This window comes from Meriones unguiculatus, chromosome 4 (genome assembly GCF_030254825.1).
Source record: "Meriones unguiculatus strain TT.TT164.6M chromosome 4, Bangor_MerUng_6.1, whole genome shotgun sequence".
NCBI lineage: Eukaryota > Metazoa > Chordata > Mammalia > Rodentia > Muridae > Meriones > Meriones unguiculatus.
In genome coordinates, this window is record NC_083352.1 from 111,902,857 (window position 1) to 111,930,579 (window position 27,723).

Consider the following 27,723-nt stretch of genomic DNA (forward strand, 5'->3'; position numbering starts at 1 on the left):
CCCCAAGGGAGCGACACAAAGATCGACGTGGAGCCAATAGGAGGGATGGAGAGCACTGAAGAGAGGGAGATCATGTGATGTTTCAGCAGCTTCATTAGAAGAGCCACATTAGGGAGGCATTGCATGTGTCCATCGTATGTGAAGTCAAGGCTAGAGTGAGGCTTGTGTGGTATTGTAGACTCAGACCTGGAGACGCGGATGCCTCCGCAAGTGGAGGGACAGAGGGAAAGCCCCCTCCATAAATGCAATACCACAGACACCTCACGGGCCCCAGCAAAGACCCAACCCTGGGAGAGGAGCCTAGTGCACCGTGTAGCCATCCTTCCCGGTTTGTCTGGAGACCGGGTCCCCTCTGTGGTCCGCTGTAACAGACTCCTTCCAGTCTGCTGTACCTCCTCTGCGCTAGTTGATAATTCTGAGCTTACCACATACTTCCTCAAGAGGGAAGACAGTGGAGATGCTTAGTAAACACCAAACAGGTGACAAATGGAACGTTCCAGGTGAGGGTCTCCAGCTTCCTGGAGCTTAGCAGTGTGACCTGTAGCCAGCTACTTCGCATTAGGGGTGTCACATCAAGGGTGGCTTCGTCTGGTTTGCTGTATATGCAAACATGTGTCTCCATGACCTTTGCCTTCTCAAGTCTGTATTGGAACGGGACCGCCAGAGGAGGTCTTTTTCTGCTTGTTCCTGCTGCCCATTCATAAATTTATCCCCTATCCTCTCTTAGGTAAAGTGTATATTTACTTATCTGTCTACCTACTTATAATCCTTTGTTTGTTCTCTAACTAGAATGTAACCACCTAACAGGAGAATCTCGATTCTTTGGGGATGTTGCTAACTCCAGCACCTAGCAGTTCTCCCACATAATAGGTGCTTAATAAATAAAAGGCATGGTGGCACAAGCCTTCAATCCTAGCAGACCCGAGGGGGCTCGAAAAAAAAACCAGACAGACACAGAAAATCTGGATGAATGAATGCTTAAATACAAGAGTGAAAAGATGCAGAGCTAGGGCTGTGGCTCTGTTGGTAAAGGGCTTGCATAGCAGGTACAAACCCAACTCCAAGAACTCTAAAACCAGTGTAAGAAAGGCCTGCAACCCCAGCATTTGGGAGGTGAAAGCAGAAGAATCAAAAGTTCAAAGTCATCCTCCTCTACATAGTGAGCTCTATCTACATAACTGGGCTACCTGAGATACTGTCTGAAACAAACAAACCCCCTAAATCTTTTTTTTTTTTTTTTTTTTTTTAATGGCTGAAAGCATGCCTCAGGGAAGGTTCTCAACCCCCTAGCTGCGTCCGGTCCCTTCAAGCCTCAGGCCTCATAGCAGCAGCGATACCTGAAACAAGATTGCAGTGGCCCAAAATTTGACCTATTCAGGGCTCTCGGGTGTTTTGTTTTGTTTTGTTTTATTTTGGGCTTTTTTGTTTTTGTTTTTTTTTCCCTTCAGATACCCCAGAACAAAAATCATGTGGCCTGGATTCAAATTCTGACTCAGCTACTTAACAACTGAGTTGAACTTCATCCCTCTCGGTTTCATTTTCACATTAATGACCTGCTCGCTACGTGCCGAGTACACTGCGAGGGGGGAAACGGAACAGGCGCGGGGCCCCGCAGCCCTCCCCGCTTTTGCTCTCCCGGCAGAGCGCGGTCACCCCAGGCCCTAGCACTGAGCACCTGCACACCGCCCCTGAGCCAAGGCTGGGCGGGACTTGCAGGTTGCCCCGCCCCCGTGTTCGCTCACGGAAGACCCGGGCAAAGCCCTTCCCGCCCGGCTCCTGCGTCCCCGAGCGGGCGTCAGCGGCACCGTCTGCGCCTGCGCCGACGCCTGCGCCTGCGCCCCGGCGCCCCAGAGAAACTCAAGGGGGGGTGAAGAAGGGGCTGGCCTTCGAGCGACAGCGACGCAAGATGGCAGCCACCACAGGCTCGGGTGAGCGGGGGCGCCGGGCGTGCGGGCGGACGGGGCGCGGGCTGGCTGGGCTGGGCCCGGGGCTAACAGAGACCGTGGTGGCCGGCCCGGGGCTCCGCGTTCTCCCTGCGGCTGCGCTTGGCTGCGCGGCCCGGTCTGGAACGAGCAGGCGGCGGCCGGAAGCCCGGGCGGGGGCAGCGGGGCCGTGGGCGGTGCGGCCAAGCGGGAGGCTCCTCGGGCGCCTCCGGGGGTGGGAGAGGGAGGCCGACGGAGGGACCGGGCGAGGCCCCGCTGGGAACTGGCCCTAGCGACGGGGATCCTGAGATGCCTGGCGGGGGGACGCGGGCTCAACCCTAGGGAGCACGGGAGGAGACGGAGCCTTGCGGGCCGCAGGCTAGGCCACCCCGGGGCCCCGCGCTAATTTAGGGTCGGGACTGCAAGAGGCAGAGTCTCATAGTGGTCGCTTCCTGGGGAAGACGGGGCATCCGCACAGGCTGAGCCAGGGCGTCAGCAGTGGGAGCAGGCCTGGGTTGTAGAGATCAGGGTCTGCCCAGAGAGATTTCAGAAGGCGCAGTGTGGGATAGGCACGAGCAGGTGCCTCAGTAGCCCCGGGGTGGGGTGGGGGGTCTGTAGGGGCGTGTCACCGATGGGAAGGCTCCTGCGGTAGGGAGAATGGGATGGGGTGCAGTCTCGCAGATGTTTCTTTCAGAGAAGAAAAACCTCTTCCTGCCCCGAGCGGATGGAGGAAGTGCCTGTCACTCTCTTGTACTCTTTGGATAATTGGGAAAAATTTGTGGGTTCAACTCAGAAACTCCCCATTATCTGGATGGGAGGGAGGGGAACAGTGAAATGAGAATTCTTGGATGACACGGAAGGAATTGCAAGAGGGGAAAGGGTTGCTTTTAGAGGAGAAGCACTGCCAGCCTCTGGTGGGCTAAGAGAAGCCTGCTGTGCCACCACCTGAGCTAGGCCAGAGGAGTCCTCCTCAGGAGGGACAGCTTGCACCTAGTTATTGGGGCATGGACGCTGGCAGACTGGAGGAGATGGGATGGGTCTTGGTCCAGGGAGGCAAGCCAGTCTGGCTCGTCCAGTGAAGGATTCAGGAGAGACTGGGTGCTCCCTTCTGATGTGGGGCTGCATCCTCAGGAGTCTGGCAGTGGAGGTGGGCAAGGGATATGGACAGGCCACCAGCCTGGGCACTGGCACCTTGGAGCTGGGAGGCCACAACAGCAGCAGAATGAGGAGTTAGGGGTGGGTTGATTGGAGGGAAGTTGGGGGTGAGGGGTGCCATCCTTCCAGGGTCATTGCTTTGCGGCATTGCAAGGAGCCCTCTTTCTGTGTTAGAACTGTGGGGTAAAGGGATAGGAAGCAGACAGGCTCTGCCTTCGGTGACCTACCATGCACTTCCTGAGGGCTCCTGGAGAAGACTGTGGTACCCAGTCAGTTCATTCACCAACATATGGCTGTGGGCACTTGGGAAGACCCATGGCTGAGTCGGGCTGGATTGGGGCATCTCCCAGAGCAGTGTCCCTGCCAGGCCGAGGAGTGCAGTGCCCAGAAGCCGGTACTGGGGTGGCATTGCCACTCAGCTCTACTTGTAGTTACTTGAGAACATCTCATGATCCGGTTTGACAGCTATTTGTAATTTGTGAGGCCCTGCCCGTGCCTCAGAAGCTCATGGCGGGCAGATAAAAACAGCAGCAGCTGCTGTGCACTGGAATCCAAGAGAGCTTGGGCTGGGATGTGGCTCAGTGGTAGAGTGTTCATCTAGCATGTTGGAAGCCCTGGGCTGCGTACTCTGTTACCACAAAAAGAAGCAAACGCATCTAGCGTGGTTTAGATAGCACAGGGCAAACTTGGTACCCTGAAACAGGCTTCCCACAACTCCTCTATTCCACAGATGGTTACTGGGGCCTGTCATGTCCTACTGTGAGGAACAGACAAGATAGGCATAGCACTATCCTTAAGTTTCATTCAAACCAAACAGAAGGCCATTCAGGTTGTAAATAAAGCGACCCCAAAAGGGAGAAAGTGCTGTGAAGAAAATAGTGTCTGGAGAGCTTGGGCAGGCTTCTCTCGGGCATCATTTGAACAGAGACCAGTGATGGAAAAGAGCTAGTCCTGTGGTCTGTAATGATGGCAGTGAGGGAGGACTGTCAGTGATGTGGCCCTATGGTGAGGCCGCCTGGTAGTGTTGAAAGATCAGATTAAAGGCTGTGGGGCCAGTGAGGTGGTTCAGCAGATAAAGGCCAGGGCAAACCTTGGGCCCACATGGCTTGAGGAAAGAACCAGCTTCTACAAGGAGCTTTCTGACCTCCACAGGTGCCCCCTCCCACAATAAGTAAGTGTCAGGGAAAAAAATAAAGGCCTTAGTGACAAGGAGAGAGATGACTTTGGGGGCAAGTGGAAGACATGGCACAAATGTCTGGTATGAGCAGACGTTCACTCTTTGATTGATGAATGAATGAATGAATGAATGAATGCCTGGAAGAGAAGGAATGATAAGATCTGACTTGAGCCCCAAGGCACCAGGAGGCTGTAGGAACGTGAACTGGTTAAACTTGGCTGCTTAACCACTGTCCTCTAGCCTTTCGGTGTGCTCAGGCCTGAATCTACCTTTAGACTGAACCTTTTCATTCTGTGCCCTGGTTGCCAGGAAACCACTGTGTAGCCTTGGAGTTCCTGTGAGGGCTGAGCTCAGGTTGTGTGGTCACTGCTGCTGGCATCTTCCCACATCCTTCGCTGCTGCGATTTTGGCACAGGTCTCAGAGAGGAGCTGAGACAAGCCCTCTACAACCACTCGCTGTCTGCAGTGCAGGCAACTTCCCTTCTGTGTGTTCAGGACTGCAGGATGTCAGACAGTGGCCCTTGGCTGCCAGGTCCTTCCTCTCATCCAGCAGACCACACGCCGTGCTGCCCTGAGCTGACAGTTAACCAGATACCAAGTGCCAGGGTGACAAGCCTTGGCAGGGTGCCACTATAAATAGGTATGCAGGGCGTGGTTTTGTGCACACTTCAGGTCCTAGAAATGTCACCATCTGGGTGGTAGAGATTGATCTTCCATTCAAGGGTGTTCCCAGACAGCTGGATAAGGGAGAAACCAGGCCCTGTGGTGGGCCCCATTGGGAATAGGTCTCATTTCAAGCCATTGGGTCCCTTACAGCCAAGTGATTTTCTCCTTCGTAGCATAGCTGCTTCCTAATGTGCTCAGCCTGAGAAGTAGAAGCCATCCCCATGGTGGGACCTGCTTGGTGAGACAGTGCAAGTAGGATTTCTTTCTCTTTAATGCTATTTTGTTTTAAGATAGGATTTCATGTAGTGCAGGCTGGTCTTGAACACTGTGGAGTTGAGGATGGCTTTGACACACCCCTGATCCTCCTGCCTCCATCTCCCAAGTGCTGAGGTCACAGGTATGTACTACCAGCTATTGTTGTATCAGAATTGCCACCTGGCAGTGGTGGCACATGCCTTTAATCCCTGCTCTTGGGAGGCAGAGGCAGGCAGGTCTTTGAATTCAGGGCTAGCCTCGTCTATATAGTGGTTTCCAGGACAGCCAGGCCTGCACAAAAAAACCTGTCTTGAAAAATTGGGGGAGAGGTGGGAGTGGCTAGAATTGCCAAGTGACAGCTGGCAAGGAGGTCCAGTGGATTGCTCTTCCAAGGACCAGAGTGTTGTTTCCAGCGCCCACGTCTGGCAGCTCACCACTTCCCAACTCCAGCTTCAGAGGATACAGTGTTCTCTCTTGACTTCCATGGGTACCTACACACACATTAAAAAAAAAGAGGAAGAAGAATCTTTAAAAGAAAATTGCCAAGTGAGTTTTCATGGAGCTTTTGCACCTAGCTAATTTACAGGGCTGAGAATTTAGTTCATGTAGTATACTTGCTTAGCACGGCCTTTGGTTTGGTCCCCAGCATTGGGAAAGAAAAAAATCACACCAGCCTTCCTCCCTTCCTCTCTTACTCTGTTTGGAGTTAAACTCTGATGAGGTGGAATGAATACACCTTAATCCTGAAACACAACGCCTAGAGCAATGTGTTGGATGAGATGACCCACCCCATCCCCAGAAAGGGTCTCACTGTGTAGACAGGTTGCCCCAAACTCAGCCTCTGCTTCCCTGTAGCTGGGACTAAATTTGTGTGTTGGCGGCATGAGGTCTGTCTTTGAGGAAGTGCTCTGCCCTGACTGAGTAATTCCCACCTGCTGAGCTGGGGCACCTGCATCACATAGAGAGGCAGGTCCTTGCCTCAGTTGTGTGCAAGCCTTCAGGCTGCTTAATTCGTTGGGGTTTGGGTTTGGTTGTTTTGTTTTTTGTTTGTTTATTTGGTTTGTTTTTTGTTTGTTGGTTTGGTTTGGTTTTTGGTTGTTTTTCGACAGGCTCTCACTGTGTCGACTAGACTGGTCTCAGACTCAGGCAGTCCTTCCTCAGCCTGGGATTGCAGGTGTGCACTGCATGCCTGGCTCCAACACTTGGCCTTGCGCTCAGAAGCCTAGCTCATGCTCTCCCTCCCTCACGTCGGGAAGATGAGGAGGCTGACAGAGCAGGTACTCCCTCAGCGAACACTGTGGGCTGTTGTAATGAGGTCTCCAGCCAGATATGTGAATTGGGCTCGCAGGGGAAGCTGTGTGTCTGACAGGGTGATGCACAGGTGTGGGACTCACAGTGGGGCTATCCCTGAAGGAAGGGATGGGATTCACTGGCTCCTTCCTGCACTGCACTTCCAGCTCATTCTTGGCCTCGGCCTCCACCCCCTCAGAGAACATCATATCTTGGGCTTGGTCACTGAGCCACCAGCACTTCCATCCTGCCACACTGAGCTGTAAAGATTGACAGGTTACTGGGGGCTCTTGCACAGGACTCAGGTTGGTTCCCAGAACCCAAAATCACCTGTGACTCCAGTTCCAGGAGATCCAGCATCCTCTTCTGACTTCGTAGGGCACCAAGCACACACGGTACACTTACATACAAGTAAGCAAAGGCATTTATATAAATAAAAGTAAATCTTAAAGAAGATTAATAGGTGTCTATGGAGTCTTCTACTAGAGCCACTTATCTCTGCGTGCAACAGTCAAGAATCCTGTCACATTCTCATCCTTGAGTTTCCAGAGGAGCGCATCCCAGGCCAGCTCTCAGGCTGACCGGCTCTCAGAACATGTCACTTGCCCACTGTCTACTTCAGTAGTACTGCATCCCAGGTCACCTTCCAGGACTCCTTACTTCCTGAGGCTGGAGCAGCACTCTGGTCCTAGTACAAGCCACTGTCTTTCCTGAACTACCATCCTAACCTGGGGCCCTGGCCCCTATGTGCTATGCAGACACACAGCCTGCCAGAGCTGTGGTTTTGGCTTTTGTTTCCGTGGTTTGTTTGGGCTTCGTTTTTTTTTTTTTTTTTTTTTTTTTTAAGATTTTCTTTATTTATGATGTATACAGTGTGTGTTTGCATGTACACCTGCATGCCAGAAGAGGGCACCAGATTTTTTATTTTAGATGGTTGAGAGCCGCCGTGTGGTTGCTAGGAATTGAACTCATGACCTCTGGAAGAGCAGCCAGTGCTCTTAACCTCTGAGCCATCTCTCTAGCCTTTGGGCTTCGTTTTTCAAGACGGGTTCTCTGTAACAATCCTGGCTGTCCTAGAACTCTGTGTAGACCAGGCTGGCCTAGAACTCACAGAGACTGGCCTGCCTCTGCCTCTGATAGGATCAAAGGCATGCACTATCTCCCGGCTTCAAAGTCCTAATCTAATCTAGGCTGGCCTGAACCTTGTAGCAATCCTAAATGCTGCAAGTTACTTTTGTGAACCATTGCATGAACCTCCCAAAAGATATTTTATTTTTGTTTTTTTAGTCGGGGTCTTACTATTCAGTTCTAGCTGACCTCAAACTCAGAGACCCATCTGTCTCTGCCTTAGCCTCTCAAGTGCACCACACCTGGGTTTTGTTTTGAGACAGGGTCTCGTTTGCTAGCCAGGACTCAGGTCTGTCTGGCTCACCTGGGTTATTTGTGTTTGAGGCAATTATCTCATGAGTTTAGACTGACCTCTAACTTGACTAGGCCACAGACTCCTGCTTCTGCTTCTATCTCCCAAATGCTGGGATATAGGCACTCAGCTCCATCTGGATTTTGCTGAGCTCTGAACTCATGTCCTCATGCTAGCATAGCAATCACCCTACCAGCTGAACCACTTCCCCTTCCGCCTTTTTAACATTATTGTTTACAGTCATGCTGGGTAGCCTTGGCTAGTCTCAGTCTCACAGCCTCTTGAGGGCTGGGATTGCTGGTGTGTATACCTCCCCAAATCCTTTTCCCACCAATTTAATGTTTTCCATGCTTCACATTCCCATGTTGAGTGTGTTCCCTAGGACGTCATGTAAACCTATCAAATACTCCTGCTTTTTCAACTTGCATGTCGTGTATTTCTTTTTTAGGAGGTTGCCATGTGTTACGACATGCTTATGGAGGTCAGAGAACAACTTAGTGGGTGTTGGTTCTCTTCTTCCACTGTGTCAGATCCACAGATTGAACTGACAGGTCATCAGGCTTGTGACAGGTGCCTTTACCCTCTGAGCCATATTGCTGGCTGCTGGCATCTGCATTTCTATTATTTGCTTTGGTTTTTTGTTTGTTTTGTTTTGTTTCTTTGTTCCCTTTTGGTTCTTCAAGACAGGGATTCTCCACATAGCCCTGGCTGTCCTGGATCTCCCTTAGACCGTTCTGGCCCCAAACTCACGGAGATCTCCCTGCCTTTGCCTCCCAAGTGCTGTGACTAAAAGCTTGCTCCATGAACACCTGGCCTAGGTTTTTTTTTTTTTTTGTTCTGGTTGTTTGGTTTTTGGTTTGGTTTGGTTTTTTGAGATAGGGTTTCTCTATGTATAGCCTTGGCTGCTGGTTTGTTTACTTATTTATTTAGACTGTGTGTGTGTTTGCTTGCATTGCCTCATCACAGAGCTGGGGGGTCAGGATTTGCATTTGTTGACCTGCTTTATGGGTTCTGGGGACAGAACTCAGGGAGTCTGGCTTGGTAGCCCCCAGATTTCACTTCTTGTCATACTTGTATCTCTAATTTTGAATTCATTCTGCTGTTTGAATTCATGTCCCAGGGTTCAGGAGTACTGAGGTGCCTTAGGCCATAAGAATTTGAGTGCTGTTACTCCATCAGCTCACATTAGCTTCCTGTACGGTTTCTAAGGGCTTGGGACTCCAGGAACTCGTTCATGAGTGTTACTCTGAGGAACCCTTTCAGGGGCAGGCACTGTCCTGTGGGACAGCACTTGCTTGGGGATGCTCTGGGCTGAGGCCCGGCATAGAGCAGAGCCTTTTCTCTTGTGAGGTTTGGTGAGGAGCCAGGTCACCCTAGTTTATAAGAAAGAATAAGCAAGGCCTAGTGGCTCAGGCCTGTAAACCAGCTCAGCTACTGGGAGGTAAAGGCAAGAAGATGAGAAATTGAAGGCTCACTTCAACTACAGAGGTGGTTCAAAGCCAGCCACACACTTAGTGAAACAAGAGAGGGTTAGAGATAATATAGCTTAGTGGTAGAATATTTGCTTGGTATGTGCCAAGCTCTGGGCAATCCCAATACCCTCCCCCCACCCCCCACCTCCAAAATTAGGTTTCCCTCAGATTCCTAGATGTTTTTTGAATGGGGTAGGGCTATTGGTGACTCGGAACTTTAATTCTAGCACTGCTGAGACAGAGGCAGGTGGGTCTCTGTGAGTTCCAAGACAGCCAGACCTACAGAGAGACACCCTGTCTCAAAAACTAAATGTTAAAAGACTGGGCCAAGTGTGGTGGCATGCACCTTTAAGCCCAACACTAGCTTAGCAGGTAGATCTCTGAGTTTAGCCAGCTTGATCTACATAGCAAGTTCCAGGCCAGCAAGAGCTACACAGTGAGATCCTGTCTCAATAATTAAAATAAGGCTGGGGACTAGGAATGGATTGCTGGGGACAGGTTCTTCACAACTGACAACCTGAGTTCAATCCTAGGACCCCCATGGTGGAGAGGACTGACTCCTGCACACCACCGCACTCTGAGCGCCACACACCTGCTGTGCTACCAGCACATCCAAACATGCATGTATGCACACAAAATAAGGAAATGGCATAATTTTAAAAGCTACCGAATTTTACATTTAAAAAAAAAAAAAACAACGAAGCAGAAGATGACTCAGCGGATAGAGGTGCCTACCCCAGGGTCTGGTGACCTGAATTCAGTCCCTGGGAGCTACATGATGGAGGAAGACTCCTGACAGTTGTCCACTCACCTCTTCGAGTGGCGTCATGGTGTGCATAAAATAAGTAAAATGTAATTGAAAGACAGAACCCTGAAATTGGGCCGGTGAGATGGCTCCATAAAGGCATTTGCGGGGAAACCTGGAGATGTGAGTTTGATCCCCAGAGCACTAGTTAGAGGAAGGGGAGAGCTGTTCACACAGCTACCCAGGGTTTCGGTCCCAGTCAACTGAGGGTTCATAGTGTGGCCAGAAGACTCTGCTGTCCATCCAGGAAGCATTTACTGAGCACCATCGTGTGCCAGACAGCAGGCCAGTTGCATGGGGGTGGGGCGGGCTGAGTGAGTCACAGCTACAGCTCTGTCTGAAAGGTGCAGAGATGGAGTGAGATAGTCAAAAACAAGGGCAGGAAACAGAAAGAGAAAGAAGTGTATGGGGCAGGGCTGCTAGGTCAAGGTGCGAGGCTAAGGCCTCTGCTGCCTCTGCAGTCAGAACATTGACAGCTCTCACGATCATTCTGTTTGTACATTGTGTGGAATTTAGTTTAAGCTTTAAAATCCATACTAAGCCTTTTGATAAGATTCTCAAGCCAAGTATGGTGGACACACCTGTAATGCTATGACTTGAAATATAAGTAGCTCAGGGCCAGCCTGGGCTGTGTGAGACCCTGTCTTCACACATAAATCCCAAAAAAATCATAGTAATAATTAGTCTCCCGTATAATGTTTCTGTATTTGCTGAGTGGGTTTTCAGAAGTGTGTTAAAATTGTAAGACTGAGTTTATCAGCAGATGTCAGGTACTGCTGGGGAAGGCAGTGAGCAAAGCAGATGGACTTGCGCTCTTGTGGAGCATGTGTTCAGTGTATGGTCAGCTTGCAGGAGCTGAGCGGAGGCAAGAGAAGGAGTGTAAGTTAAGAAGGAAGAAGCTAGTAACTATTCAGCACTTCATGCCCTGGGAGAGACCAGTAAGCACAAAGGCTGAAGGCAGACAAGCCTCCCCCAGAAGCCTGAAGAGTGCCTGCTGTGGCGGTGACATCAGGGAGGAGACAGAAGACCTGGTTGTCTTGAGAGACTGGTGGTGGCCTTACAGGGAAGTGATGGTGTCCTGTTCACCTATAAAGGATTGTCCTTGGAGCGCAGGCAGGGATGGATCAGGCAGAGCGGGAGGCAAAGGAAGTAGAGTCATCAGTGAGAGAAGAGATTTCTTCTGTGACTGTGAGATGGAAGCAGGAGAAATGTTGGTGCCACATCCCAAGATTTAGGGGTGATCATGTAATTTGGGGAGGAATGCAACAGGTTCTGTTGGAAGTGTAGGTGCCTGAGGCCTGTCAGCAGTGTCTAGGAAGAAGGGCATTGGCAAGGAAATTGAAGTCTGCTTATTAGGAGCTATGGCTCATGTTTAAGCACTTGAGCAGTGGGGCCTGTCCAGAGCTCAAACAATGGGCTCAGAGGCCAGATTGAGTTTGGAGCTGAAGGAGAGAGCCAGCAACTGGGGCAGGGTGTGGAATTGACTGTGACATCAGGCCAGGAGCTTGGCTGCAGCACACCGTGGACTGACCAGGTAGAGGGCTCAAGTAGAGCCCCAGATGAGACTCCTGCACAGACAGCCTCTGAGGTCTGTGACTGCTGAGCCTCTCTCCGGTATTGGAAGGTGATGCATTTTATTGAAGGAGGCAGTGCCACCACACAGGGGCCTGTGCCAGTCATCACCAGAGCTTTCCAGTCTCACTCTTTATAGAGGTCAGAGTATTGTGACCTCACTGAGGTGAGGAAAAGTGCTCAGCTCACAGCAAGATGACTTGTAGAGTTGGGGTCCAGATCAGTGGGCATGTGTGCACCTGAGTTCACTCTCCAACCCCCCCTCCCCATTTTTGCCTCCCCGACCCCTCTCTCACACACAGGCTGGATTATTCTGTCCACTGAACTATATATGTCCAGTCCACTTTCTGTTCCTGAGCACATGGGGTTGCAGGCCTGTGTTGCCATGCTAGCTTTGGTTTCCAGCAAGTATGTATCTGAGGCCTGTGAAGCCCTAGCTGAGGGTGTGGAAATGTTGTCTTGTTGGCAACCTAGGAGTGACACCACATATAGGCACATGCCCCACCACCACCATTGTAGTCCACATTACCTGCTGGCTTAGCCTGGCATTCCTACCTACCACCTGCTAGGCCTGGGGGTTGATGGCAGGTGTACTTCACTTCTCTTCTCTAGACAGACACCTGTCCCGAGCCATGGCAGAAGCGCTCCGAAGCTGGGCCATGCATGCTGGCGCATCTTGTCACTGGCCCAAGACTCAGTTTGCCTTTTCTCTGCTTCTGCTCAGAATCACATGCAGCTCTGCACACATTGTCCTAGCACAGTGCTAGACTAGGATTGCCACACTGAGCGAGACTGCTTTCCTCATATTGTATTACTGATTGTCCCTTGTTGTTAGTTTTTTGTTTTGTTTTGTTTTTTGTTTGTTTTGAGGCAAAGCTGTGTAGGCCCAGCTCACTGGAACTTGCTGTGTAGACCAGGCTGGCCTTGAACTCACAGAGAACCACCTGCCTCTGCCTCTGGAGTGATAGGACTAAAGGTGTGTGCCACCACACCCAACATATTGTTGATAATTTATGTAAATGATTTCTGTTACTTAAGGCAGGGTCTTGAGTAATCCAGGCTGGCCTTCTTCAACTCCTTGTATAGCTGAGGATGACTTTGGACCTCTGGTCTTTTTATGTCAGCCCCCAGATACTGGGATGGCAGGCATGTGCCGCTTCACCTGGCTGGGCAGGGAAATTTGACACGCCAGGTGAAGAGCCTAGACAGCTTTTTACTGCAGCCAATGAGTGTGAGTTTGACACAGTTGAGTGTACGAGGTGAGCACGGAGGTTCCATGCATCTTCAGAAAGTTAACTGAGCCTGCGGGCCCAACTCCTGATTTCAGCTCGCTGTTATTCCCACAAAACTTCTAGTCAGAATTTTAATGTGAATTAAAGCTTGTTGTTTAGAAAATAAATGAACTTTATCTGGGCATGGTGGCACAAACTCAAAGGCAAATTTTTATTTATGTATTCATTCATTCATTTATTTTGAGGCATGGTTTCTCTGTATGTGACCCTGGCTGTCCTGGATCTCACTTTGTAGATCAGGCTAGCCTTGAACTTACTGAGATCCACCTGCCCCTGCCTTCCAGGTGCTGGCATTAAAGACATGAGCCACCACTGCCCGGTTAAGAAGGCAGATCTTTGTGAGTTCAAGGACAGCCAGGAATATGTAGAGAGATCCTGTCGCAAACAAACAAAAGCACAGAGAGAAATGGAAAGTAACACTCTAGCTAGGCATAGCAGTGCAGGCCTGTCATCCAGGCACTCTGGAGGCTTTGCTGGAGGGTCAGAGGGTTAAAGGCTCCTCAGCCTGGGATACAGGAGTCTTAGAAAAGAAGAGACAAGAAAGCATGCTTGGATACTTTGGACCTAATCTGGGGGGGAAATACCAAGGCCTGGTGGTGTACTTGTGATGTATGTATGGGAACATGTGTGCCATGACATGCATGTGGAGGTCTGAGGAAAACGTGCGAGTCAGGCTTGGTGGCAGACCCCTTTCCGAGCTGAGCCAGCTCACTGGTTCCTAGCCTGACAGAAGTAGCAGATTACTGAGGTCAAGTGTCAGAGAACTGAGTCTTCAGAGAAGGTGAAGGAGTTTGTGTTAGGGCTGAAGGAAGGAAGGAAATCGGCAGAGAATAGCAAGTACGAAGGCCAGGCAGTGGAACCTTGCCTGGAGTGGAGCTCTAGTGCATGCTTACACACACTCACGCTTTACTCACTCACTCTCTAGTTCCAGCTAAGGAGGCTGAGGCAGGAAGATGCCAGATGTTTGGGTGATAAAGCCAGAAGGAAGGAGGGAATCACCGGGCTGACCTCAAACTCAGAGATCCACCTGCTGTTGCTTCCTGAGTGCTGGGCTCAAAGGCGTGCGCCACCACTGCCCAGCGTAATCCCAGCGCTTGGGAAACAGAGGCAGGCAGATCTCTGCGTTTAAGGCCAGCCTGCTGCTACATAGTGAGGCTCTGTAATAATAAAAATAGTAGTTAGCCTTAACTCCTTGTGTGGGTGCAAGCATGTGAGTGTGCAGGCTTATGTGCCTGTGCGCATTGTATGGAGCCAGAGCAGAAGATAGTGTCTCCTTACTTCCTCGAGACGCAGTCATATTGAACACCCTGCTGGTGGTCACGGCACATTCACTCACCCATGCCCTGCTCTCTACCTGATGTTAGGGATTTGAGCTCAGGTCCTCATGCTTGCAGAGCAAGTCTTCTTGCCGTTGGGCTGTCTCCCAGTCCTCCTCCATTTTTATTTAACTGAACAAATTGTGCTTCCCTTTTGCCTGTGACATCTTTACCTCTTTTAGCTTCATGTTTACTGTAAGATGTCAAATCATACAGCTGAACAATGCGGCCAGCTCTCCTGAGTGTGACAGTGCTAATCATTTCCAAGCCAGTGAGTCAGATATACTTTTGGGTTTTTGCTGGACTGTTTTGTTTTGTTATCTCAAGGACCACATGTGCTGCTGTTTAGTGTTTTTGGTCAAATGTCTCTTTAGCTTGCACACTTATCCTTGGAGGTAGCTCAGGTGATGGTACCTGGTGAGACTGAGGACCTGGCTTTGGGCTGCAACCCCTAAGTGGAAGCCAGGCGGGCATGGTGGTGCAGGTCTATGATTTCAGCGTTTGGGAGTGGGGAAACGCTCCCTGGGGTCCCCGGCCAGCCATCATAGTCTCCTCAATGAGCTCCCAAGAGACCCTCCTCAAAAAATGATGTGGACAGTCTGAGGAACAGCACCCAAGGTGCATGCATGTCTACATATGTGCACAATTCTTTTTTTTTTTTTTTTTTTTTTTCAAGATGTGGTTTCTCTGTGTATCCCTGGTTGTCCTGAAACTTGCTCTATAGACCGGACTGGCCTCATATTCAGATCCCATCTGCCTCTGCCTGTTGAATGCTGGGGTCAAAGTGTGTGCCACCACTCTCAGCTTCAAACACAATTTTTTAAAAAGATTGATTTATTATTTATACAGTATTCGGCATGTATGCCTACTTGCCAGAAGAGGGCACCAGATCTCATTGTAGATGGTTGTGAGCCATCATGTGGTTGCTGGGAATTGAATTCAGGACCTCTGGAAGAGCAACCAGTCCTCTTAACTTCTGAACCATCTCTCCAGCCCTCAAACACAATTTTTTTTAAAAAGAACTTTACTGTTACTGTAAATGAGAGCTAGGATAATGTTATTTGCCCTAAATAAATTCTGTGCTGCTGAAAATAGAAGCTGGGCAGATGCCCACCAGGATGTGCCCACCATTCAGCTGTGCCGGCAACGGTAAACAAGTTACGATTTTTGTTGGTGCTAGTGCTGGTGGGAATGGAACCCAGGCCTTTCAGCAGCCAGGCCCTGGGCTGCTGTCTAGTCCAAAAAGTCACTCTTGACAAGAACTGGCACTGGAGGGTGAGGCCCTCCGTCACTCAGGTCCCGCCTGCTCCAGAAGCAATCTGTCCATCTGTTCACAGCACACCTTTGGGTGCTACAGTTGCCCCTTTCTCACACATCACAGGCCATGTGACAGAAATCCTGTCTGCTGGGACCAGTACCTGGTACTCCCCATCACATGGCCCTTGTTCTTTCCTGCATCCCCCTCATAGCACATGGGTCTGTCTGAGTTATGGGATGGACTCAGGCCACTCTGAAAGCTCTAGTGGCTCCTGTGTTCCTCAGAGGCCATCAGAACTCTTTGCTGCTGCCGTGTGTTCTCCAGTTCCTCGGCTGAGTTGTCATCTGCACACTGTTCCTTGACCCTAAGAAATGTCAGACCTGAAGGCCTTTACATCCTGTCCCTTGAGCCACCCCTCATGTGTGCCTTTGTCTCACTTTGTTCTCAGGCCTTCAGCTGAGACCTGTCACACCCCTCTTACACAGCTCACGTGTTTGCTGTGTTTAGCTCATGCCTCCCCTGGGTGCTAGGCTCAAGGAGCACAGGCACTGGTCCCTGCCTGTCTCCCAGTGCCGAGGGCATGGCTACCATGATGGGGCAGGTGAGCTAGTGCTGGCCTGCGCCTTGCACAGCAGGAAACCCAGGACATACCAGGAGCCCCCGTGTCCCACAGGAGCCTCTCCTCACTGTTCTACAGAGAGTGAGTGCTGGAGTCTGCCCAGATGAGGCTCAGTGTTCAGAGAACCAGTGGCTTGTGTAGATCCTGAGGGTTTTGTCTCAGGGAAAATTGCAAAGGAGGCCAGAAGCAAGCCTTCAGGTACCACTCTGGCATGGATGCCCCAGCCTGAATCCTGTGCAAGACATTCTGACATTGAAGTGGCCCAAGGCTCAGGCAGAACTCAGGTTCCTAGTGTGGACCTAGTGTCTGTGTGTTGCCTTCATGGACAGCTTGCTAGGCTGTGGGGCAGAGTGAGAAAGCCTTGATATCCTGCTCCTGGCACCTCTGCTGACAGCTGTTTGTGGGGACAGCATTTCACTGGATACATGCTTGTGCCTCTAGAGCCCTCCCAGCCAGGAGCATCCCCAAGGCTCTGCAGCTTCCACAGTGTACCATGCCAGGACCAGGTGAAAGACAGTGCCGTGTCCCAGGCTACAGTTGGCACTTGATGTTGGCATTCCTCTCAGCCAGCTTCCGACCCAAAGGAGACAACAGCTAGACTGGGGGGTGGGGTGGGATGTGTGGAGGGGTGGGTACTCCTCTGGCTCCCCAGGGCTCAGTATGTGAGGCAGCTGTTGGGAGCTGTGTGCATGCTGACCTTGGTGTTGAGACAGTGGCGATAAGCAGCTTGCTCTAGGCTTACAACTGCCCCTGAACTTGCATCTTGAATTTCTTTCCATTTGTTTTAGGAGTAAAAGTCCCTCGAAATTTCCGACTGTTGGAAGAGCTGGAAGAAGGCCAGAAAGGAGTAGGCGACGGCACAGTTAGCTGGGGTCTAGAGGACGACGAAGACATGACACTCACAAGATGGACAGGGATGATAATTGGGCCTCCAAGAGTAAGCGCCAAGCTACAGCTATAGCTGTCATTTCTTAAGTTCACTGGGCCTCCTCTTAAAGCAGTGGTAACCTGGTCAGCAAATGCTCACCAGTGTGCGGCTGTTCTTTCTCTGACCAATTTCACTTATACATTTGAGCCCCTCTGGTATGATCTGATCCTCTTTGGTAAATGAATCCTGTGTAGAGTCAGTAGTGTGGCTTTACAGGATGGTGGCCTTTGAACTTGCTGTGCCGAGCTGAAGTTCAAAACCAATTGACATCTGGCCAGCAACACTCCTGAGGTGGCAGGCACTGCTTCACAGCTCTGCTGGGTCCAAAGGTATTCTTAAAAACCAGGGCTAGAGAGGGGCCAAGTAAGCCCATGAGAGCTCTGGTTTGCGAGGTCCTGGCCAGTGTGTGTGTGAAGGTACATGATTAATCCTTCTGAAGTGTCATTTACTGCTCACAAGGTCCTTGTCACGTCCTCCTATGTGACCGCATTCCAGGTCACGGGTGGGGAAGTTGACCCAGGAGTAAAGTCACCTGCCCAGAGTCACAAAGCTGGCCCTGTTTGTCGAGCTAGTGCTCCTCCCTGCCCAGTGGCCATACTGACACTCTGCTCCTGAGAAGTCGAGGCTTCCTTGGTCAGCATTAGAGTGATAGGGTGTTTATTACTAGGTGCAGGAGAGACTCTGGGAGGAGAAAGACCCTAAAAAGGGACACTCCTGCAGGTGAGCTATGAAAGGCGTGGCCTGAATGTGGCTAGACCTGTCCTGTGTGTTTGTGCCTCCTGTGACAGCTTCCTTCCTTTTCAGCCACGGCAAGGCACTGCCTGTGCACTGTGGAGCTAGGAACCTCCACCCGCCTTGGGCTCGTTAGCATTCAGACCTTTGGGGGTCATCTTCAAGGGTCATTGGCCAGTTCACACTTCACTCTGGCTTCCAAAGTCAGTTTTGCAACTCTTATGCAAAACTGTTAATGTGTACAGTCTGGCTGTGTCCAGTTCCCTCCTCCCTTTGCAACAGTCTGCAGATTCTCTGTAGAGGATTGAGGACATGCTGTAGGCAGCCCTGCAGATCTTTCCTTGCTACGAGGATCCAGCCTCTGGGGAGGCCTTCCCCCAAGAACACCTGTGGACAGCTCACGGTCAGGCAGCTGCAGAGGCTGTGAAGCACCTTACTGAGCAGAGGGAGCTCACAGCATGAGCTGCGCTGGATACACTTAGAGGCCCCTATGAGAACTAAACAAGAGCTTGCCATGGCTACGATTACGCAAATCCTAGCATGTGGTGGTGAAGGCAGGAGCACCAAACAGACACAGTGATTTCTTGCTATATAGGGAATTTCAGGCCAGTCCATATCCTTAAGACACTGTTTCAACAGAGACACAGTTAAAGATGGCCCAGTGGTTAAGAGCACTTGTTATTCTAGCAGAGGGCTTGGGCCCCATTCCCAGCACCTATGTGAAGGCTCACAGCTGTTCATACCTCCAGCTCCAGAATAGACATGGGACACACACATACATGTGAGCAAAACAAAAGGACAGACAAATCTAAAACCGCCTGTAAATGCTGTTGGAAATACTCGGCCTAAATATTCAGGCTGGGTGTGCTACAGCACATACCTGTAAACGCAGAAGGTGAGGCAGGAAGATTGCTTCCAAGTTCAAGGCAGCTTGGGATACATCTGAAGGAAGACCCATTCTCCAACAAACAAAAACTGCTTCTGTTGTCCTGAACTTGAGTTTACCCTTGTCTAAAGGGGTGTAGGGCTGAATGAGCTGCTAAAGCACCGGGACTTTCCATGTCTGTTGTGCGCACTTGCACTGCAGCCCCCTGTGAGCATCTACCTTAGGACCTCACAGAAGCTTGCTCGGCACACAAAGCATCATGCCACAAACCACACCCAGGAAGGCCTGCACATTTATTGTTTAAGGTGGGAGATGACTCAGACAAAATCCTAGCTCTTGAGAGGCTGAGGCAGGAGGATCACTATTGTTGGAGGGTAGCCTGGGCTGCATATCCAGACCCTGTCTCAAAAATAGAAAAGGATCTTGCTTTGCAGACCAGGATGACCTTAAACATGGCATCTTCCCACCTCAGCCTCCCCAGTGCTGGGACCTAGAGCTTTGGACATGACAGGCAGATGTTCTACCACGAGGGCTTTTGTATTTTAATTATGCGTGTTTACTGTGGGTATGTGCATGTGTCTGCATGTGCTAATGTCCAAAAAAGCCAGAGGTATTGATTCCCCTGGAGTTGTGAGGTGTTGGGAACAAAATGGGTCCTCTGCAAGAAGAGTGTGGACTTTTGTTTGTTTGTTTATTATTAATAATATGTGCATTGGTGTTTTGCCTGCGTATATGTCTATCTGAGTATGGCCCCGGAAACTAGAATTACAGACAGTTGTGAGCTGCCATGTGGGTGCTGGGAATTGAACTCAGGTCCTCTGGAAGAGCAGTCAGTGTACACTCATCTCCCAGCCCCAGTGTGAGCAGCTAAGCCATCTCTCTGTTCTCTAATCCTTGATCTTTGATACATACTTTGATAGTATAGCTCAGGCTATCCTTCAGAGACTCAAGACTCTGCCTCCAAAGCACTGAGATCACATGTGTGTCACCATTCTCGGCTTAGAGAGTGTTCATAACGTGTAAGCCAGCAGGGTTTTTCACTTGGGTTTTCTCAGTGCTCTGACACAGTATGTACAAAAGGAGTCAGCTGTCCACACTGCATCCACAGGCAGCAGAGTTGGGAGCTAGTGCCCTGCTCCTCCTCTTCTCGGTCTGGGACCCCAGTCCGTGGGATGATGATGCCAACACCTAGGGTAGCTCAGTGGGCAATGCACTTCCTGCCAAGCCTGCAGCTAACACACACACGTGTGCACGGACACACACACATACAGACACACACAATAGTGGTTGACTTGACTGATTGACTGAGTCAACAACCCAGTTAAGAAGACCACCACAGTGTCTGTCACTTAGTAATGTATGGCTTTTATCACCCTAAAGAACTGTGGTGACTTCCCCCTCACCATGAGCTTCCAGTAGTGTTGCAGAGTTGCTGACTGTTCCTAGGAGCACTCCAGCGCCCCTGCCTTGTCCGCTGGCTCCACCAGGAGAACTCTGTCCTGGCTGTGCCTGCTCATTGCTCACAGGCATATGGCAGAGGTCTTTGTGTGGATCACTGTTTTCAGTTCTCTGGGGTGCGTACCTAGGGTTGGCATTGCCAGATGAGGTGGCAGCTGTTAGGCGTTTTGCGGGGCTGCTGGGTGGAGGGTGGCGTCCCCCTCTCACTAGCTCTGTCCTGGTCTTTTTTAAACCCACATTTCATTGCTGTTTGCTTTGTGAGACACTTTAGAGTCTCACTGCCATCCAGATTGACCTGGAACTTAGAGCAGTCCTCCTGCCTCCACCTCCCAAAGCTGGGGCTATTGTCAAATAAGCGGCCACCCCCAGGATCCCTATAGTTTTGATTAACTTGGTCCTCTGAGGTTAAAAACAAACTCATAAAAGCTGTTTTTAGGTTCTTCATGTGATCGATTGATCAGCTTTTTGATTGGCTCATAAGGCATGTGCTCTGAAACTAAACACCGACTTGTTTTGTTTTGTTTTGTTTTGTTTTTTCAAGGCAGGGTTTCTCTTTGGAGCCTTGGCTGTTCTGGACTAACTTTGTAGACCAGGCTAGCCTTGAACTCACAGATATATATATATATATATATATATATATATATCTTTATGGGGCTGGAGAGTGCTTGCTACTCCAGAGGACCAGAATTCATCCCCAGCATCCATGCTGCTCACAGCTGCCTGGTTTTGGCTCTAGCCCTCTCTGGCCTCCGTGCACACGGTGTACATGTATACAAGCAAACTGTAACAAGATGTTACATTTATTTATATGTGCACACACCTGCATGCGTGCATATCAGTGTGCATGTGGAGGTCAGACCTCTGAAGCAGCTCTTCTCCCTCCCACCTTGTGGATCGCAGGGACTGAGCTCTCAGGCGGTCACATGCCTGCCTCCGCCTCCCAGAGTGCTGGGATTATAGGTGTGCACCCAGCTTAAACCTTCTCTCTGGGTTCTGCCTTTGGCCCCCTCCCTCCCAGCACTCAGGAAGGCAGAGGCAGACGGTCTCTGTGAGTTCGAGGCCAGCCTGGTCTACAAAGGGGAGTCCAGAACAGAGAAACCCTGTCTCAAAAAAAAAAAGAAAAAGAAAAAGAAAAGAAAAAGAGAGTGAGTCATTGTGTCTAGTGTTGTAAATGTGAAGTAAAAAAATCAGGCGTGTACGGTGTGACCTGCAGCTCTGCTAAGAATTTCCCAAAGATTTAGGAGGTTTGTTCTTTTTTCCTCCTATTTTTTGTTGTTTTGTTTCTTAACATATTGTTCAAAAGCCATGTATAAATAATTTTATGCCATGTTGTCAGTAGAAGGAACGTGCTGAGGGATCTAATACTACCCAGTGCCGATGCAAAAGAGAACGTTCCACGTCAGCCTGGCTACACAGTGAGACCCTGCCTCCTTCCAAGTGTAGGAGTCCTCCTTTCAACTGGCGTGAGTCCTCCAAAACAGTTACTTGTTTTTCTTTGGAGGCTGTCTCCTATGTAGCCCAGGCCAGTCTCAGCTTTGAGCCTGCTGCTTCTGCCTCCCAGATGGCAGATTCATAAGCAGGTGCCATCACCCCGGCAGGTACTGTGAGATAAGACTCTGTACCCGTCCTGGCCTTTAGAGGAAGCCTTTTCTCTGTGTTACTTATGAAGCATGGAAATGTGTTGGTTTGGGGTTTTCTGCTATGACAAGGATGGAACCTAGCACCTGTACATACTGGTCAAGCACGCTGCCACCAAGCCACACCCCAGCTGCTGGCTTCTTGAAATAGGGCCAGTCTTTTATGTGTATGGGCATTTTGCCGACATGTATGTTTGTATATTATATGCATTCCTGGTGTCTACCAAGGGCATCAGATCCCCTGGAATTGGAGTTATAACTGGTTTTGAAATGCCATGTGCTGGAATTGAACTGTGCTCTTTAGTGAGACCAGCCAGTGCAGTGCTTTTACTTGCTGCTCCAGCTCCTTTCCTTGTTTGTTTGTTTGTTTGTTTGTTTGTTTGTTTGTTTGGCAAGCTCTTACCTTGAATGTTGAGCTTTGGCATTGTTGCTTTGGGTATTCCTAGGGTTATAGATCCCTACACCCTTTGGTTTTTTTCAAGACAGAGTTTCTCTGTGTAATGGAGCTCTGGGTGCCCTGGAACTTGCTTTGTAGACTAGGCTAGCCTCAAACTCAAAGAGATCCACCTGCCTCTGCCATAGTCCTGAGATTAAAGATGTGCGCCACATCCTGCTGGGGGTTAGAGGTCTTGGTATAGAGCCTGTGCTGGGAGCTGAGGGCCTAATCCTGCAGGTTTAGGGAGTTGCAAACCCACAGCTGTGGGCAACACTACACCCAGACTCTTCTACACCCAGACTCTGCAGCTGGGTTTTGCTGACCATGCTGGATAGGTGCTGGGTGGCAGCACTCCCTAAGAGGGAGGGGAAGCACAGGTTGAGAGTGGGAAGTTCATCTTTGAGCGCTGGCTTAGCTTGGCATGAGAATGGTTTGCATAGGTGTGATAATGGTGACCTGAACCTGACAAGGGTTAGCATGTGCTCAAGGGTTTTAAAAAAGACTCCGAGACCAGTAGGTGTCGCTGTTTGCACAGGAGCCACTGCTGTCTATGAAAGACTCCTAAGGAGGGGCACTGCTTCCTGAGAGAAGGGTGGCCCTGGTCCAGGGCATGGCAGCTATGGGGAGGTCTCGGCAGTGTTGTCTTTAGACCCGTCACAGAGTAGGGCTACATGCTATTTGAGTCCGGTCTTCAGGGCTGTCTGGTGGTTCCAGTTGGGGTAAATGTTCCATGCAGGATGGGGCTGGGGCCACCCATGCTTTACAGCTGAACATTACAGTCAGTGGTTGTTGGGCTTTGCTGTGTTTCTCAGTGATGGCATGGTTGGCTTTTTAACTGTGTGAGTAGAGGTCCGCAGACACCTTTTGTAGTCTTTCTTCTTCTGCCTTAACATGCTTGCATGACAAGCCCCTTTACCCACTGAGCCATCTCCAAAGGCCTCAACAGTTGGCGTTTTCATTTATTTGAGGTAGGGACATACATAGCCTGGGATGGCCTCAGAGTCACTGTGTTGCTCTGAATGACCTTGAGTTCTTATGGCTACAGGTATACATCAGTATGCATAGCCACATCGGCATTCAGAGTTGACGCTGTGCCTGGAGGTCTGGTGCCTCAGCTGCATGGTCGCCTGCTTCACTTGATGCTGGTGGCTTCTTAGGTCACATGACTATAAGAGAAAGAAGGTTCTGAAGGCAGGTGGCATTTGCTGTAGAAGTGGCCTCAGGTTGGACCTATTGACACTCACACCCTAGCTTCCATGTTCTGTTCTTTGCTTATTTCTCAGAGGCCAGCACAGGGACTCCTGCTCTCCCGCCTGTCCACGGCAGGAGCATAGCTGCGCAGTCTGAGGGCAGCTGTCTGAGAAGTCATCGGAAGTTGTACCTCTCTTAGCTCTTCATAACTGTCGTGTCTCTACCCTTTTTTTCCTCCAGACAATTTATGAAAACCGAATATACAGCCTTAAAATAGAATGTGGACCTAAATACCCAGAAGCACCCCCATCTGTAAGATTTGTAACAAAAGTCAATATGAGTGGTGTGAGCAGTTCAAATGGAGTGGTAAGTGCTGCCCTGTTGAGTTCCAGTGCCGGGCCGCTGGCCTGTGCTCTGCTGCCTTATCCCTGTGTATCTGCAGCGCCTGGGCAGGGCTGCTCCCATTGTCTTGTCGGCTTGGCTGAGCTCAGTGCAGGAGTCTGCGCTGTCACTGAGATAAGAGTTCAGTGCTCCTGACATCATGAGGTGGAGATGCGGAGACTGAGGCAGAGGCAAGACCTTCCCACATCCTGACCTAGGCTTCAGCCACTGCCATGTGACATTTTTAATACTGTTTGCTTTTTTTTTTTTTTTGATGATGATGATGATGATGATCCTCCTATGTAGCCGTGTTTGGCCTGAAACTCACTATGTAACCCAGGCTGGCCTCTGCCCATGGCAGTTCTTCTGTCTGAGCCACCTCCACCAGTTACCATTACGAGGAAAACCTGGCCTTGGGGCAGCGCTGTTGCCAACTAAAGCCGAGCTAAGATAGAGCCCAGGGCCTCACACGGGCTTGGGCGATCTGCCACCAAGCCACACCCTGGCCGTAAATCCTGAATACACGTGTTGCTTGCCAGAGGCCTGGAGGCACCGTGCCAGCCTCTGTCCTTGAAGTCTTCAGGAGCTGGGCTAGAGAAATAGAGAGGAACTCTCCTGCCACATGTCCTGTGTGTTACTGGAGCCACCAACCCCTTGGTGACCTGAGAGACCGTGTCTGTCTTGCTTCCCTCTCCCATCTTTATCAGCTCCACCTGAGTGTTTAGTGAGAAAGGACAGGGCGTGGGCGACAGTTGCTGGTTGGTCAGGGTGGCCCAAGTCTGACCTGGTAAGTCTCCCCATGTGCCACGGGCTCTGTTCCTTTTCATGCTGGGAAGGAGAAGGCTCTGCTGCAGGGTAATCTGGCGTTTGCCTCTCCACAGGTGGATCCACGAGCCACGGCAGTGCTGGCCAAGTGGCAGAATTCCCACAGCATCAAAGTCATCCTGCAGGAACTTCGACGCTTGATGATGTCAAAAGAGAACATGAAGCTGCCACAGCCGCCGGAAGGACAGTGTTACAGCAATTAGTCACCAGGGCCCTGGCCTCCCCTCCCCATCCAACCTAAGTCTTCATTTTCCACAGTAGTGAATTTTCTAGATACATCTGTAGACCTCAAAGTACTGGGAGGAAACTCCACTCAGACTTCATCCTGAGACACTGTTCTGATACTAATTTCTTGTCCGTTTGAAATATTAAGTTGTGCTGTGTAACATCTTCTGTCGAGTGTAACCGCTGTCTGCCTGGTTGAACTTCTGGGATCAAGAAGGTGTGTTGAAATCAGTTTCCTTTGGGAGCGGTGGGCACAGCTAACGCAACTGTGAACAGACACGTCACACAATCACCTGCTGCTGGCACGTGGCCTGGGTCTGCCTCTGCCCGCCCCGCCCTCCCACCACAGCTGCGTGGTGGCCCTTAGAGTAGATGGGAAGGCTTCAGGTGGCAGCCGTGGGACTACTGCTGGGCTCGGGGGCACTTTGGCTGCACCCCTGCTTTCTTAAGTCTTAGGTGACACCCCATCCAAGCCATCATCCCCTCTCCTCTACTCCCACCCTTGGCCAAAGGTTAGATTGTAACCCTCCCCTCCCTCTGAAATTGGCCGTGGGTGAGGAATTCAGGGCTTCCCGTCTCCCCACCTTTATCAAGGGGTGCTGCTTTCCCCCTCCTCAACTCCCTTGTTGCCCATCACCACCCAACACTTGCTGTGGCCAAAAGCCATCAGATGAGGTTGGAAGCACCTGGCCTCCCTCACTTAGCTCCGGACCACACGTTCACTTGCCACCAGCCTGGGAAGGAGTGCCGGGTCCTCGGCCCTGCAGCCACCATCAGCCCATGAGCTCAGGTCTCGAGGTGAACAGAGCAGTCACGGGGCGACTCAGACCGGCCAGCGCTCAGGGTCGTTGGTGGTTCTGCCTAGAGAAAGGCCGTGCAGAGAGTCCTGGGTGCACACGGTTTGAGTCGGTTCCTTTTCCCATAATCGCTTTGCTTTACACATTGAAGAGGTTTGAACAGGGCTCTCGTATCACCCTGGCCACCACTGGGCCTGATGTGGAGCCTGACAGCTGGAACAGAGGCCCTGACCCTGCGGACTCAGGTTTCAGTGTTGCTCCTCAGACCCTCAGCAGGGCCCCGGGGGAGCTCTGTGTAGACTTGGTGGGCCTGGCCTCCTGGCTCATTGCCACGTTCCCCACTCTGTTCAAGACCACTAAATGTTGAAAATGTGGATGCATACTGAAATAAAGGCAATTCGTTGTGTTGCAAAGGGTTTTGTTGTGTTGTTTTGGAGGGGGTGTTCCGTGGGAACCCACCTGTTGAAGCAGCAATTGTCAGGTCTGAAAGGTGGCTGAAGAGGTCTTTTCTGGGGCAAACCGTAGCTCTCTGGGCAAGGTAACCTGTACTTTGGTCCATAAGCAGTGTTGTGACAGTCCTTGCCTGACTTTACTGTAGTGTGCAAGTGTGCATTGATGCCGAGCAAGCCGTGCCCTTCAGCCAGGCTTACTCAGCAAGAAATCAAATGCTTTAGGTGCTCTGGCAACGGCATAGTGTCTGAAAGCAGGCCCCACCTTTTGTACCAACACTCAGGTTTTCCAGCCACATCCGGGCTTTCATCACTGTATGGGCAGACATCTCACTACTTGGCGAGACGCAAGGCCAGGCACAGTGGCATTATACCTTTGCCAGCCTGCTGCTGCCCACCAGCATTCCCTGCCGCATTGGTCAGGACATCTGTGGGTGAGGGTTGCCCTTCATTCGAGAGACTGGTCAGAAGCAAGCCTGGGTTGGCCTGTGTACCAGTTTGTTGTCCCATCTCAAAAGAACTGGGAGTTTAGTTTGTTTTTAGAAAGAGCATCCCTATTGTGTAGCCCTGGCTGTCCTTCAACTCACTCTATAGACCAGGCTGGCCTCTGCTAGGTGCTGGGACTAAAGGCCTGCGCCCCGCTACCAACTAAAAGATCAGTGTTATTTGGAAGGTTGAGGCAAGGTGGGGAGCTTGACCTGCAGAGGGAGACCCTGAAAGAAACAATAGCTGGGGCAGAGGCAGGAGGATCAGGGGTTCAAGGCCCCTGCTGTGGACCCATTAGTGAGCTCAGCATGCCTCTTAGGTGGCCCTGGTTAAATCCAGTGGGTCACAAAATGGGTGTGAGGTAGTACCATAGAGAAAGACTAAGTGGTCTCCCCTTAAAATAAGACTGATGTGTTGTCATAGCTGCGATGCTGCAGGCAAGAATTTTGTTCTGATAATTGGCAACTTATCCACAGCTGTCCGCTATGCAAAGAGTGGAGCTGAACCTCATCCTGTAGACACACGGGCCAGCCTGCGGCTGGAGCAGAAATTCCCTTCTGGAACTTGGCCAGTTCAGGTGTCTGAAGTTAGCCACGGGGAAAAGCTGGGCCAGCCCTAACAGGCTGCCCTCCAGGAGGCTATGCCAGACCCGAGGTAGATGGCTACTCTGCCCTCTCTGCTCCTGGTGCCTGCCAACAGGCCCTTTAGTAAGGCCTCTTGCCCTTGCCTTCAGGGGTCCCCCATGGAGCCAAAGGATGCTGACATGTCCCTTGTGGCTGGGGCCTGTTTGACCTTCTCACCAATGCCAGCTAAGGGACTTGGGGCTCAGTGCTGGGGTCTCCACTCTGGAGCTCATAGAAACATATTCTGCTGAGAGATGCTACCAGCATGAGGCCACAGGACCTGGCTCTGGGTTGTGGGTTCCACTAGGTCCCTTGAGGTCCACCCACTGTAATGGCGTGGCAGATCCTCAGGCTACAGTCATCTGTCATTGAGGGGCCACTGTGCACGCAGGTGTGAGAGGCTCATTCCGGCCTGGCACATGGGCTCAGTGAACACCTAGAGCCTTGTGT

The 27,723-nt window shown here is 50.9% G+C and overlaps 1 protein-coding gene across 1 annotated transcript; it reads left to right on the forward strand.

Moving 5' to 3' along the window:
• Window positions 1-1,772: 1,772 nt before the first annotated feature.
• Window positions 1,773-26,128, forward strand: Ube2v1 (ubiquitin conjugating enzyme E2 V1). The gene is made up of 4 exons (XM_021637673.2): window positions 1,773-1,928; window positions 17,008-17,156; window positions 23,728-23,853; window positions 24,750-26,128. The coding sequence occupies exons 1-4, from the start codon at window positions 1,907-1,909 to the stop codon at window positions 24,894-24,896; spliced, it is 444 nt and encodes a 147-aa protein (XP_021493348.1). The 5' UTR covers window positions 1,773-1,906; the 3' UTR covers window positions 24,897-26,128.
• The last annotated feature ends 1,595 nt before the right edge of the window (window positions 26,129-27,723 follow it).